At 40.2% G+C, this 14,607-nt stretch overlaps 1 protein-coding gene across 1 annotated transcript in view; it reads right to left on the reverse strand.

Annotated features, from left to right (window-relative positions):
* Positions 1-234: 234 nt before the first annotated feature.
* LOC129160104 (uncharacterized) overlaps positions 235-14,607 on the reverse strand; it is a 34,187-nt gene continuing 19,814 nt past the window's right edge. Inside the window, exons 14-20 of the mRNA XM_070551354.1 lie at positions 10,610-10,660; positions 9,026-9,131; positions 8,830-8,909; positions 6,694-8,746; positions 5,874-6,059; positions 5,746-5,793; positions 235-614 (exon numbers count right to left, since the gene is read on the reverse strand). Coding sequence (XP_070407455.1) covers positions 370-614; positions 5,746-5,793; positions 5,874-6,059; positions 6,694-8,746; positions 8,830-8,909; positions 9,026-9,131; positions 10,610-10,660 — 2,769 coding nt within the window. The 3' untranslated portion in view covers positions 235-369. The remainder of the gene's footprint in view (positions 615-5,745; positions 5,794-5,873; positions 6,060-6,693; positions 8,747-8,829; positions 8,910-9,025; positions 9,132-10,609; positions 10,661-14,607) is intronic.

A 14,607-nucleotide genomic window follows, 5' to 3' on the forward strand; every position in this document is an offset into this window, starting at 1 on the left:
TAAACCAAATAACAATAATTGAAACAATAATTGCCCTGCCGTATGTCTTAGAAAAAAAAGTAAAGTGCACTCTTTAGAGCATCAGTGTTTACAATCTTTGTAGTGAGCTAATGAAATCTTGTACCACTGAAGAAAGTACAAATGTTGCATTCAGTTTTAACAATCATGAACAAAAAATAAATAAAAAAAATAGGCTAAACAATCTTAGGGAAAAAAATAATGTACACTCTTTGGAGCACCAGGTTTTAGAATCTTTGCATTGAACTAATGAAATTAAATGCTAGCTTAATATTTGTGAACATAATATACCAGCAAGAACCATCTCAATGCAAAAAAAAAAAAAAAAAAAAAAAAACTTCTGTGACTGATTTATTTTTGCTTCAGGGCTTGCCTCTTGGCAGCTATGCCACGGTTTCTCACAAAGTCCCTTATATTTTGCACAGTTCTGTTGGCTAACACAGGGCCCTCAACCAACTTACAATGGCTGCATTCAGTTTTAGAGGCCAGTTTTCCTTTACTTATGTGATTTTTGAAATGTCGCATTACAGCAACAACTTCAGCAGTAGACCAGGGTTTCTTTGGTCCTCTTCTGAGTTCTTGGTTAGAAGATTTTTCTGCAAAACAAAGGTAAAAGGCATTATTGTCATACAATAAGTAATATACTGCCATTACAAACTACCACAGATTTAGACAAAGACAAACTGATGTCTCTGGCAAAATCACTGTAAATAGAGATAAAAGATATAATATATACAAATGTGCGTTAGGGGATACTCCAAAATAAAGTTTAGGGAGGTTTTGCTCAGACTCGTGAAAAGCCAGTTGCAGTAGCCTAATAGGAGATGAAGGTGTGGATAACAATCTCAAGTTCTCCGCTCACATGATTCCAAGATGGAAGCCCCATCTGCATGACAGAAAATAAATTAAATGGACACAGAGGTGGGAAAGGAGGAAATGCTTCTACTTTTTTTGTTGATGAAGTTTCATTGCCGCTGTCATTTCAAGGTTAGGAAAATATGAGTATGGTGCCTGGAAAGAAGGGCCAGGCAAGGAGTTTATACCATTCAACTTTTAAGAGATGCGCCTTGCAATCCCAGAATGCTTCTGACAGTACCGCCGCCTGGATCCTAAATCCTTCAAGAAGGTAGTAGATATGGTGGGGCCATCAATCCAAAAGGTACCGTTTTGTTTATCTTTCTGACATACAGACAGGGAGCTGCATCTGAATACATCTTTTAATCATGTGAGCAGAGAACACGCTTTGATTGGCCACCAGAATATTTCAATTCAGGCGGCATTTCACGTTGTGTGCACAAGGTGAGTTTCTACTCCCTGTGAAGCGAAAATTATCAAACCGGTTTGATTTTCACCTCAGACAAAAAAACTCAAGAGGAAATTAGGCACACACAGCGAGGTATCTGCTAAGCAAACAGTCATTCGACGCCATTTGCTCAGCATTTTGCCCTTGTGTGCAGCAGGTTTAAGGAAAAACGCGTAATTTGGGAAAGCTATGACACACACACACACAGACATGAGCTAAAAAATGATCCCAATATTTCAACAATAAATCCTCCTGGGACTGGTAGAATTTCCATGCTATCCTGGATTGCAAAGAACGGGTCAAACTAATGAGTTACTCCAGCATCAGGAAGATTAATTCTGTTAAGCTATCGGTTAAATATTTTCCAGAGTTAAAAACATAAACATGCAGCGGTAAAACTAGCAGCAAATTAGTTTATTATCTGTCGATTATTGAATTATATTGAGACAGTATCATGGAGCCAAGACCAGCTGAGAGCTTTTCAGCTTAGAGCACCCAATGGAGCACATAAATGAAATGTTTAACAAAAATAAGCAAACTGCACCGAGTTTGGTTCTGAAGACAAACAGACTCATCCCCGGTGTCCAAACCGGGTCACTGATCTTCTGGGTCAAATGTTTCAAAACATGTCTGCACCTCCGGTAGTGATATCCAGCTAGTAGGGTTGGGAGTTCGGTTGAACTTCTCCGGTAATCTAATATCCGTTCTTTTTGCCATATCACAGAGAAATAAATCCGATTGACCAGCAGAGGCTTCTAAAGCTACATCTGACTGATGACACATTGTCCTCTGCTATAACACTAACACAGAAACACCAGACCTGGGGGTTGTTTTCAATAGCCGTTTTTGCAGACCTCCTTGAACATCACCAGTTGCCCCGGGCTTAGACGTTGCTTAGAAACTAGTTTCTGTTGTTGCCACGCTAGTCAAAAACATCAGATTTTAATTCCAGCTGTGAAAATCCAAAAACATTTTTCACCTGAGATTTTAATACTTATTTACACATGCCATTCAAAGGAATTTTGGTTCTGGCCAGTATCTTTAGCTTGGCAATCTTAGCTTGAGAATTCAAGGATGCAGTCAAAAGATGTCTTGAGAAGCTGGACCGCGGGTAAGTTTGATCTGACTTCATATTGCTTTCTCAATTAGTTCCGGGAATCAATTGTTCTATGAAAATGACACACAAACACAGCTGATACAGTCCTATAACATTATAATTGAAGACCTATTGTCCTTCAAGGCCACTACAAGACTGATTTTGTTAAACAACTTGGGATTTCCTTTGTCCTAGGACACCAGGTTGGAAAAAATAGGTAACCCTCACATCTCTGTCTGCAGAGTTCTAGGAGATCACAAGATTCTTTAGATGTAGCAGATTGTCGCTGAGACTAGTTTTCTTCCACAGGCGCAAAATGTTTCTGCATTGGCACTTCAGGCTGTTATTAAACCAGGAATTAGGGTTTACTGCAGGAACTGATCTGGTTCTGATAGGAGAGAATGTGGTCCAGAATGGAGAGGCAGTGCTTGTTGAAGTGAGTAGTTAAAGAATCTGGGTCATTATCAAATGAACAAGAAAGCGGCAGGTAATTAGCTAGCTGTGCCCTTAAAAATTGAGACAATGTCAGCATTTAGACCCAGGGTAAAAACAAATGGTAAATGGCCTGTATTTAATATAGCGTCTTCTAGTCCTGGAACCCCCCAAGGCGCTATACAACACAATCAGTCATCCCCCCATTCACACACAAATTCACACACTGGTGGGGATGAGTTACGACGTAGCCACAGCTGCCCTGGGGCGCACTAACGGAGGTGAGGCTGCCGTGCACTGGCACCATCGGTCCATCCAACCACCACCAGCAGGCAAGGGAAGGTCAAGTGTCTTGCCCAAGGACACAATGACAGCAACAAACTGAGCAAGCCTCGAACATGCAATCTTCTGATTACAGGGCAAGCACTTAACTCCTGTGCCACCGTCACCCCAAAAACCAAGGTCTGGACAGTGCCCCTTGGTGTGTGTGTGTGTGTGTGTGTGTGTGAAGCCAGAAACATGCTAGTGAGTCCATGATGCTGGAAAAGCTCCTGGCAAGGTTGTCTGAGGCATCATTAATGTGAATGTTATAATCACCAAGAACCACCAGTCTGGACAGCTTTACAATAGAGGATAGGAAGTCACTAAACTCCTGAAAGAACTGTTTGAACTAGATGGACCATAAACTACAGCACAGTAAAACATGTCATGCCCGATTTTAATTAGCTGCAGTTCAAAGCAAGAAAAGGGGCCTGAGGTTGTGGAGATACAAGAAGAATTATCTCTAAAAACAATAGCTAGGCCTCCACCTTGACCAGAACCACACAGCTGGCCAAGGAAGGAATAAGCACACGGGCAGGGTTCAATCAGAGCCAGAATAATCAAATGTTTGCTGCTAAACCTTAGTCTAATCAGAAAATCCAGGTTTTTAGAGAGAATCTGATCTTTAACCAGGAAGGACTTATTGTTAATGGAGCAGGTATTTAATAAAGTCATGCTGATGTGGAGAAATCAGCATCTACAGATACAGCTGATGTTGAGTGGATGCAAGTTAGAGTTAGATCTACGGTGTTTGTAATATCCACTCCTGTAGGGAACAGGAAGAGAAACCACTGAAGAATTAAGGTAAACAGCCTCTGTCAGTGCGCCCTAGGGCAGGTGTGGCTACATCGTAGCTCATCCCCACCAGTGTGTGAATGTGTGTGTGAATGGGGGATGACTGATTGTGTTGCGAAGCACCTTGGTGGGTTGCAGAACTCCAAGAGGCACTAGACAAATACAGGCCATTTACCACAGACCTTAGAAAACATGGATGGACAAACTGCCACCTTGTTGCCTGGCGGGAATGAGTAAGTGGTGCTCAGGTCAACAAACAGAGAAGAGGAAGCTAGAAGATCAGGCAATTTTTTTCTAGGCAACCCACGCTTAAAAAGTCTCATTCTCACATGGATTCCTGCTCGTTTACCCCATTTCCTCCAACATTTCCCCTGGATCAGGCAAACATCTCTGGAAACACTTGGGTTAAAATGAGTGTTTGGCTCAGGGCCAGCAGAGTGCATGTAAGCATAATGGAAGATAGATCCTCTGTGCGTCTTGGGTAATCACAGACGAACGCAAGGATAAAGAGAGTCTGGAGATGATATGACATGGTAGTCGGGACACTACTGAAGAGGATTGCACAGACAGGGTTAGTAGAGAAAAGTTTGAAAATGTGGCTGGTAACTGGCTACTCCAAGCACAGGTGCCATCTCGTTACCGGTCAGGGCACTGATCGGCTATAGCGGGATTGCAGAGTGTAGCCTGTAGGTAATGAGTGAAAAGAGAATTTTGGCAACCCACTGAATTTCACTGTGTAGACCATGGAAAGATCATTTAGTGGTAGAATCAGACATCCAATATGGTCTTCTCCTCTGCTTCTTGAAGTGTGCAGATGTTATTTCTTCTCCACCGCTACTCATCTTTTCAAGGCTCTTTGTCGTGTCTGACTGCCATAGCACTTCTTTGCATTTCTAATGAAAACTTCAGATTTTTATAAAGCTATTGATCTGGTGAGCTGGTCTATGAATGAAATTGCTTAAAAAAATTCCACGTTAAGAGCTTTCTTGTGTCTGGATGAAACGCACACGTTGTTGACACATGTTGACAGCATCCCTAATCTCTAAGCAAGTTCAGGAGTTGCTGCTAAGACAGGCAGCGGCAACCCTACTGCCACAGCCTACTCTGACTCAATATTCCTCCAGATGTTTCCAGCATATGTTCATATATCCTTTGAGGAGATTCTGGTATACCATCATTATAAGTCACTTTGGACAAAAGCATCTGCTAAATACATAAAAATAAACAATACATTTAGGCCTGCCAGGTTTGACTGGCATTCTCCCCCAACATCGAACCCAATTCACCACCAGCTATTGGTAAATTGACAGCTCTGCCCCTCTCTTCATGCGAGTGTTTAAGACATGAGACCGCAGATCAAGTGAGTCCACAAATAATTGAAAGGTACCACCGCCTGGAGGTAACTGAACTGCGACCTACTGTTTACTAGTGCCAAGAGCATATATGTAGACTTTTATGCCTGACCATGGTGTTCATCATGAAAGCCAATGATGGCACCGCTCAGATTTAGATCAGGGCGGCCATTCCTCCTAACCATACTTTACAGGTCTCACTGTTGTTGCCCACATGAGCATTGAAGTCCCCCTGGTTGAGGGAGTCACAGGAGGGAGTGCTCAAAGTCAAGGGATAGCTGAAAACAGAACTTCACTGAAAATGTACAGAGCTGTGTTGCTCACTCTGTTTATTTTTGGTTTTAGCAACTGAACAGTTGGCATGACAACAGCTTTAAAATTTGTAAGCACTTTGATTCATACAATCTCTAAACTAAAAGGTGTCTTACCATCCAAAGTTTGGTTGGCATCCTCTATTGAGGATGTTGACACAACTCCTGTCAAGAGAAGATATCAAAACATCAAAAATGCTTGTCCTATAATAGAAACACAGTTCTATTGCATAGATGTAACTTACCAATGTTATCTGTGTCAGGGGTAGTCTGTGGCATCCTCTGTGGCGTCATCTGTGGCATAGTTGGTGTAGAGTCTGCAGCTTCCACAAGTACAGTGTTCCGAAATTCGTGTGCCGATCTCTCAGACTCACTGTCGTCTGATTCACTCTCACTTTCCATCGCTTCAGTGTCACTCAATGCAAGTTCATCTGATAAGATAAAAATTTAAGTGATGAATAACCTGCACTTGTATAGCCCGTTAGAGGACTACAAAGCGTGTTAAAGTCCCATTGTCATCATCACACACTGGTGAAATTAAATCTTTGTATTTGACCTATCCCTATGGGGAGCGATGAGCTGCAGCGGTGGCTGCACTCATGAACCAATGGGTGGTTTAACCCTCGAATCCAACCCTTAAATCTGAGTGTCAAATAGGGAATAATTGGGTCCCATTTTTAAACTCTTTGGAAAAAACTGCTGAATTCTTTGCTGGGATCCGGGATCAGTCATACAAATCCTCCAAATACTTCTTTACCCACTCAACATCCTGAGCTACTTCTGCCCTAAATGTCTTGCATGAAATCAAAATGATGGTCTAAAATTTGAAGCACTACATACAAGACTTCAAAAGTCCTTAGATATCCGACTAAAGTTAAGGTATCACAAATATAGTATACACTACACGTGTGTGTGTATATATATATATATATATATATATATATATATATATATATATTAAAAACAAAACTTTTTTCTTTATTTACATTAAGATATGGTGATTTGGGGTAGGTTTTAATCATTGAAATAAGACACTATTTTCCATAAGATCATTTCATTACCAACCTTCAACATCAATGTCATCAAGAGACTTTCCTTGCAGAGTGGAAAGTTGTCCTTTTTCCATAGACAAAAGCAGCTTGGAAATCTTTGCCAACTGTGTAGTTGGAACTGGTAATCTGTAGAATTCCCTGTGAACACGGATGTCGTGACCCAAGAAGTCTGCAACCTGGTCAAGTTCATTATTTTTTAAGTTCAAGACTTGTGAGAGTGTGGCAACATGTTTCCGGAGGTGTGTTGACCTAAGAAACTCTGGGTGCTTTGCCCCACACTGGTTTGCATAAAAACGCAAACAATCCTGTCCTCTGTAGTGACTCTGTGAGGTAGGTCTTGCAAAAAGGAAGAGGTTTGTGGGACTAACACCACAATCGTCTCTTTTAGTGGTCAGTAGTGACAAAGCATCCACCACCTTTGGTGTGAGAAGAATTGCAACCTTCCGGCCTCTCTTTCCCATGATTTCCACTCTACTGAAATAGTTGCAGAGCTTCTGTTCAACCTTGGACAACCCCATGGCAACATCTTCATGGAGCTTTGTGTCATCTCTCTTCTGAAAACCTTGCAAGTGCATTTTTGAAACTTCTCCTGCTCGTCTACGATTGAACACAATCACCTGTGCAAGAGTAACCTTTGCAAGTTCTCCATAAGTCTTGGGAGTGGCCTTCTCAGACAAGTTGCAAAAGGTGGTTTCTCCAGCTTTTTTAAGGTACTGATGAAGACATTGAACATCTTCTGTGAATGGCAAGGTAAGTGGCTTATTGTACTTGGCCTGACTCAGAGTGTTCAAGGCAGTATGGGACACTAACTCAGACCATTTGGAGTTGTATAGTTTTTTGAAAACCTCTGTAGATCTGATCAGTTCTTCACTTTCTGCTATTAGCGCTCGACAATGGATGATGTCACAGACTTTCTGCAATGTATGTCCTAGTTTCAATGCAAGGCTTGGTATTTGGTATGAACATGTTTCTTCATTGAATCCTGCCACAGTCTTTATTGCCTGCACAACTTTCTGAAAGTTTGCAGGTTTCACAGCATCCTCTAGATTATGTATAGAGAATTCGGTGCGCAGACATAACAAGAGACGTCCAACTTCACGAAGTTTCTGTCGTATGTACTCATACTTGGTAGGGTCTTTTCCATGTTTGTTGTAGAGTGACTGGGCAAACTGAATGATAGTAAGGTCATTTCTCACAACTGATGCTACATCATCCTGGTTCATGACACTGAGGAGTTTCCAAACTCCCTCTGAAATCTGCTGACACATTGTCGATTCTTGAGCCATAGCCAAAGCCAGTACTTTGGTTCTTCCACATTTTTCATTAGGATCTTCATTTACTGGCTTACAGGGACATCTACGGACATGTCTCCACAAATCCTTTCGAATGTACATACCCTGGCAGTACATGCAATGAATAAACTTTTTAGACTCCACTTTAGCTTTTGGCATTCGCTTTACTTTCAAAGGTCCTTGTCCAGCTTGTAAAACCTTTGTGTTATGTCTAAAATTACCCTTGTTTCGCATTTTTCCTACAAGGACTTTGCGTTTTTTGGAATCATCAGGCAGCGAAAAGGCATAAGCTATTTCAGCATGATCTTTGTGGGTTCTTAAATGACGAGAGATTTTGCTTTGTGGCTTACCACAAACAAAGCAAAAGTTTTTGTTACTCATTTGTAGAGTGGATTCCTGCTTGTCTTGACCCTCCAGTTTTTTCTGTGAGACTCTGTCTTCAAGAGAAGTGGCTGGGCCTAATGTTCCAGCTGCGTTGTCACCCATTTTATCTCTGCAAATAGGAGGCCAACATTGTGATGGGCTTGGTACAGGTTCTGAAATTGTGTGACACTCCTCAATCATATTAGTATCAAGTATTGCCAGGTTTCTTTCTTTTTGTCCAACAGTAGACTGTTTAGACAAAAGTGAAACTTTTGAATCTTCATCTTCAGAATCTGGTATATAGTCCTCATCTGAATTACACTGATCGTCTGAGATGTCATGCGATTCTGGCAGTACTTCTGTGTCCTTGTCTGATGAGTGGCCAGCTGAATATTCAAATAGCTCCTTTTCCTGGAATTATAAAACAAGAAAATTATGTACTTAGTGACACTAGGCCAGAGCGAGATTTAAAAAAATGTGATGTGGATAATAACCTGGGATGAATGCTGGAGTTGGTCTTGAATATTTTTTTTTAATCGTTTAAGGCAGTAGGCATGCCAGACTGTTGAACAAACTACATACATAAAACATAAATACATTTAGAAATAAACAAAGCATAACATCAAAATGTAACAGCAAAATGTTCTTGGGCAAGAAATGTTATGGCCTAGTACAAACAAAATAACTTACATTTGCACTGATATCCAAGCCATTTCATGGAAGAAACCGGTCCCACACATTGAGCACACTTGTCCAATGATGACAAAGTTGCACAAACTAGGTAATGTTTTTGACACTGTGGGAGGAAAACACATTCATGTAATTTAGAGTAAAACATCTGTTTGCTTAGGAAATATTTAAATTGTCAGATAATCAAAAGCCTGTTTCTACTAAATGTAGACCTATTTTAAACTCCCATTCATCTTCCAGATCTTGGAAAAGGTTGTGGCTAGAGCTCATTAGACTCGAACAGCTTTTTTAGGTTCTCTAATGACCTTCTGACCCACAGTGATGCAGAGGACAGTTCTGTTCTGGTTCTGCTGGAATTAATCTGTCTGAGCATTCTTTCTCTATAGCCATCTCCAAATTACGGTCCTCCACCTCCCTTGCCCATGGTGTCCCACAAAGGTCCTGTGCTGGGGTGTCCACTTGTCATTAAAACATAAGAAGCTGGAAGCCATCCATGCTCTAACCTCCTTGAGGCAGTCCAGGAGTAGCTTGACTGAACTTGCATAACTCTGTCTCAAGGGAAAATTGATTTGCAGGTCATTCAGGTCAGAGGATTGCCAGAGAGCTGGGACCAAAGTTTCAATGGCTACCATCAGTATTACACTACACAGCCAGGGACTCAAACATGCAGTGCCAGATGCATCCCCCTGCTTAAGCCAGTACACGTGCAGGGCCCATCTGAAGTCTGCTTGAGAGAGTTTGGATGATCCAGAAGAGGATTGTGAGAATGTTATTTGGTCAAGTGAAACCAAAATATAACTTGTTAAAAACTCTACTCGCCACATTTGGAGGAGAAAGAATGCTGGGTTGCATCAAAAGAACACAAATGCTCCTGTGAAGCATGGGTGTGAAAACATGCTTTGGGGCAGTTTTTCTGCAAAAGGGCCAGGATAACTGATCTGTATATAAAGGAAACAATGAATGGGGCCATGTAACAACTGAGTGAAAACCTCATTCCATCAGCAATGGAATGGAAAATAAAACATGGCTGGGTCTTTCAGCATGACAATGATCACAAACATACCACCCGGATAACAAAAGGAGTGGCTTTGTAAGAAGCATTTCAAGATCTTGGAGTGGCCTAGCCAGTCTCCAGATCTCAAACCCCTTGAAAAATGTTTGGAGAGAGTTGAGAGTCCCTGTTGCTCAGCGACAGCCCCAAAACACCCCATAAGAGATATGCATGGAGGAATGGTCCAAAATACTGGCAACAATGTGTGAAAACCTTGTGAACTTAAAACGTTTGACCTCTGTCATCACCAACAAAGGGTATATAGCAAAGTATTGACATGGACTTTGCTCTAGACCAAATACTTATTTTCCATAATAAACAAAACAAAAATTAAATTACAGTCATTTTCTATATTTTAGTTTCTCATTCTGTCTCATATTTGATGTATACATATGAAAATTACAGGTCTCTCATCTTTTTAAGTGGGAGAACTTGCACAATTGGGGGACGACTAAGTACTTATTTTACCCCATTGTAAAAACAGGAATAATTTTTGTCTCATTATGGGAATCCAATTTTTCTGTAAGATGTACCTGTTCCACGTTGCAAGCTGATGAAAGGAAAGTGGTTTCTTCACTCAGATCCTGCAAAAAGATGAAACAATTTTCTGTTGAGATGCTTTTAAATGACATTAATAATGCAGATATAATACGTCAAATTAAAACTAACAGACACTATTTTGTCTAGTTTACATCTAAACATTGAGATTTTCAAACAGCATCCATACTGTATTTGTAAGTTTCATTTAATTTACAAAAATACACCCTCCAATTTATTTCATGATGCCTTCTCCCAAATGTCATTTATTAAAAATTATGAGTTAAAAAAGGTATGGCATCTGACTCTGGATTGCCTCAGGTGAGACCTGCATCAGACAAGCATCAGCTAATCAATACAAGTTAGTGACGAACTGCTGTTCCTATACTGTTTTGTTTTTTATACATTTACACTATATATGAAAACGTGTAGAAAATTCTTAATGCATTGGACTGTAAACACACTGCCTTGCCTAAAAAATAAGTTGCCACCTGGATTTAACTAAACAAACAGATAGGAGCCTGGCTGGGCGATAATCTTTCAACTCGTAACAAGTTATTTAACCCCAACTGGTGCAATCAGTTGCTTCTCATTTCTTAAACAGCCATGTAGAAAAACACATCTGGTGGCCGTGTAAAAGATGTTCGTCTGTTTTGAGAAGGGTCAAATGATTAGCAGGCATCAAGCAGTGAAAACATCTAAGGAGATTGCAACGACTAAAATTGGCTTAAGAATGGTCAATGAATTATTAGAAACTGGAAGCATAGTGGGGACCAATCATCTTTGAGGAAGAAATGTGGCCGAAAATAAAATCCAGAATGATTGTGATTGGTGATCACTTAAACGTTTGGCGGAATCAAATCAAAGAAAAACAGCAGAACTCAAAGCTGTGTTTAATAGTGAAAACAAAAGCATTTCCACAGGCACAATCCAAAGGGAACTCATGGGATTTGGACCAAACACATGTGTAACCATAAGAAAACCACTGATGACTGAAGCAAACTTGGAAAAAAGGCTTCAAGTTGCTAGAGAGTATAAAGATTGGACTCTGAAGCAATGGAAGAGTGCCATGTCGTCTGATGAGTCCAGATGGACCCTGTTCCAGAATGAAGGTGCATCAGGGTAAGAAGAGAGGCAGATGAAGTGATGCACCCATCATGCCTAGTGCTGCCTACTGTTCAAACCTGTGAGGGCAGTGCTAGGATCAGAGCTGCTGCAGTTGGTCAGGTCTAGCAGGGTTCCCACTTTTTTTTTTTTTTACATGATTTTCCAGGACATTTTCAAGACTTTCAGTTGCTGCAGTATGGGTCAAGTTATTACAACTAGGGCTGGGTGATATTTTCATATCACGATGTATTTTGAAAACATATGATACTGTACTGTATCGATTTTATAGTTGTTCAAAGATTGTTGTCTTTCACTATAGGGACCGTAAGTCTCCACCCTTTCCGGTCGGCTCATGGATCCCCGGAAGAAGAAAAAAAATTATGCAAATCAACAGGGCTTAAAGAGCTATTTTCTAATTGTACCGTCCAGAAATTGTCAGTTTTTCATGTACAGTTTGACATCTTCAGTATCCGATATGGAGACAGGAGTCTATATTTGTTGCCTTTAATCTGCCGGATCCTGCCATTCCATCAGCTGGAGTCCGGGCCTCTGCAGCTCTGAACACATGATAACGTATTGTCAACAAACTGTTCCCGTTTCAAGGCCTTAAGCTTCCCCTTATCACTTCTACAGGATTCCTCCGGCCTCTGAATAAATTTTCAGCTCATATGAGTTAATTAATCATGAAATGAAATGAACAATATGGTTAATTGAAATGTTTTGATTATTCTGTGCCAAAGTTAATAAGGTTGAAATGAATATTGTCCAACAATGATCCATTTGTCTGATAACCAGCGTACGTGACTTGACAAGCTAATCAGCCATACACTTAATACACATGACGAGATGATAAAGTTAAAGTAATTTCATGCACATAGATATGTTCTTACCCACAAATCAGAGAACCTTCTATCTGAAAGAAGGTGTGATGTTCTGAGGGTTGTTAACTCTTAACATGGCATGTCCCGATTGGCCAGGTAATCATAATATGGGAATATTAAAACAGAAACTTGCTGAGTGATTCAGTTAGTTTATGAGCAGAACTCCGGACTGGCCACCGAGGGAAAACTAACCACCGCATCTCTTGACAAGCTCTCAAAACCTACACTCTACAGCTGACACAGAAAAACGGTTCCTTCAGCTATTCAGAAACAACTGTTCTAGACGCAAACGATTTCATCTATCTGTTGTAATCCGGGAGATGACTCTGGACCGACCTGGTCATACTGCAGTCTTTTCTATGAACTTCAGTACCTTGGGGTCACCCGACACCCCCGACATCTCGGATCTGAAAGAGAGTCTCCTCAGGGGTACGTAGAACACAGCAAGATTGAGTCTGATGCCGTTTGATAAGAACCAACTACATAGTTTAATTCAGACCAAATTCTTTTCACAACCAGAACATAGTTTCTTCTAGATACAAGGTGTCTGATAAACACACACACCATTCAATCATCATACATCAAATTCATCATATTTAACTCGTCTTGTTTTTAATTTGTTTAGAAAATAAATGTCTTACTTTTTATAAACCTGACTGTCTGAATTAATATGAAGTGTGTTTGATCACTGAAAAATCAAATAATCCTAGAATCTTCTGATTAAACATTCAAAGACTAATAAAATTTATATCCTATATATATAGAATATCACAGCTTATTGGTGTAGCGTTGATGAACTACATATTTAGGAACTAAGGGCTGTTACTGTCAGCTTATGTTTTAGGTCCCAAGAAAGATCAAACAAATTATATAATGGAATTTGCATGCATATATACATATACGGATAGATATATTTAATAGATATAAATTCATACACCAACTTGCTTGGTCTACGTTTAATCAAAAGAGTAATATTTAATTTTAAAGATTTAATTTAATAGCAGAGGTTATTTGTTAATTCAGAAGATCAAAAGATCTTTGCTCGTTCAGTGATCAATATACACACTCTGTTTATTTCAATGAAGAGTCAAGTTTAAAAAGTTAAGAAATGTATTACTAACAATTTAAACATGACAATTTATGAGACAATTTATAAAAGCTTTGGTATTAAATAGCAACCCTGTGTTTGGATGGATCTAAGGTGAAGTGTGTTTGTTTGCAGGTGAATGTAATGTATCAGAACGTGTATCTTGGAGAGAGGAGCGTTCTGGGTGGAAAATAATTTGGTTTGCGAATAACTAAGTTGTTATCAAAAAGCATTCAGACCCAATCTGTGTTTACCTCACCGTTCAGACGACCCTCTGGTGGATCCGGAGGTCAAGGGAGGATGTTGTTTAGCCTCAGGGTACTCGGTCCGATAGGAAGACCAGTGGTACCACCTCTCTGGTCCAAGAGATGCCACAGGCACACAGGTGGATTTGGTTGGCGTCTGAGCAGATTCTTAAGGAATCTCGTAGCGTCATCTTTGTTCTGCAGGTGTCGCTGTGTCTGAGCAATTCTGCCAGGGTGACAGAAATCGCTTGTTGGTTAAAGAGCGTGTGGGCGGCCGTCCCACTTCTCTAGAACTCACTCGCAAAATGCTGAGTGTTCTGTTTTATAAGATGGGCATTTCCTATTCTAACGAATCAGGTTTTGACATGTAGAGGAAGATTTAACATACCTCAGAGGCACGCCTTCCCCAAGATAGAAAGCTCTGGTGTCATGGGACAAGAATCGTGTGAGTGCAGTTAACCTTAACCTGATTACTGGTCCTGTATGATTGTGTATAAGTGCAGATGATCTTCTTGTCACTGTTAAACATTACTGATTATCATAAATAATAATTATTAACCAAAGAATAAATTCATTTCAGTAATTAAACTGTTATAATGAACCATGATGATTATTTATGAACATTGTAATATACAGTGAAAAGAGTTTATTAAAAATTAGTCTTTTAAAAAAAG

This window comes from Nothobranchius furzeri, chromosome 5 (genome assembly GCF_043380555.1).
Source record: "Nothobranchius furzeri strain GRZ-AD chromosome 5, NfurGRZ-RIMD1, whole genome shotgun sequence".
Classification (NCBI taxonomy): Eukaryota; Metazoa; Chordata; class Actinopteri; order Cyprinodontiformes; family Nothobranchiidae; genus Nothobranchius; species Nothobranchius furzeri.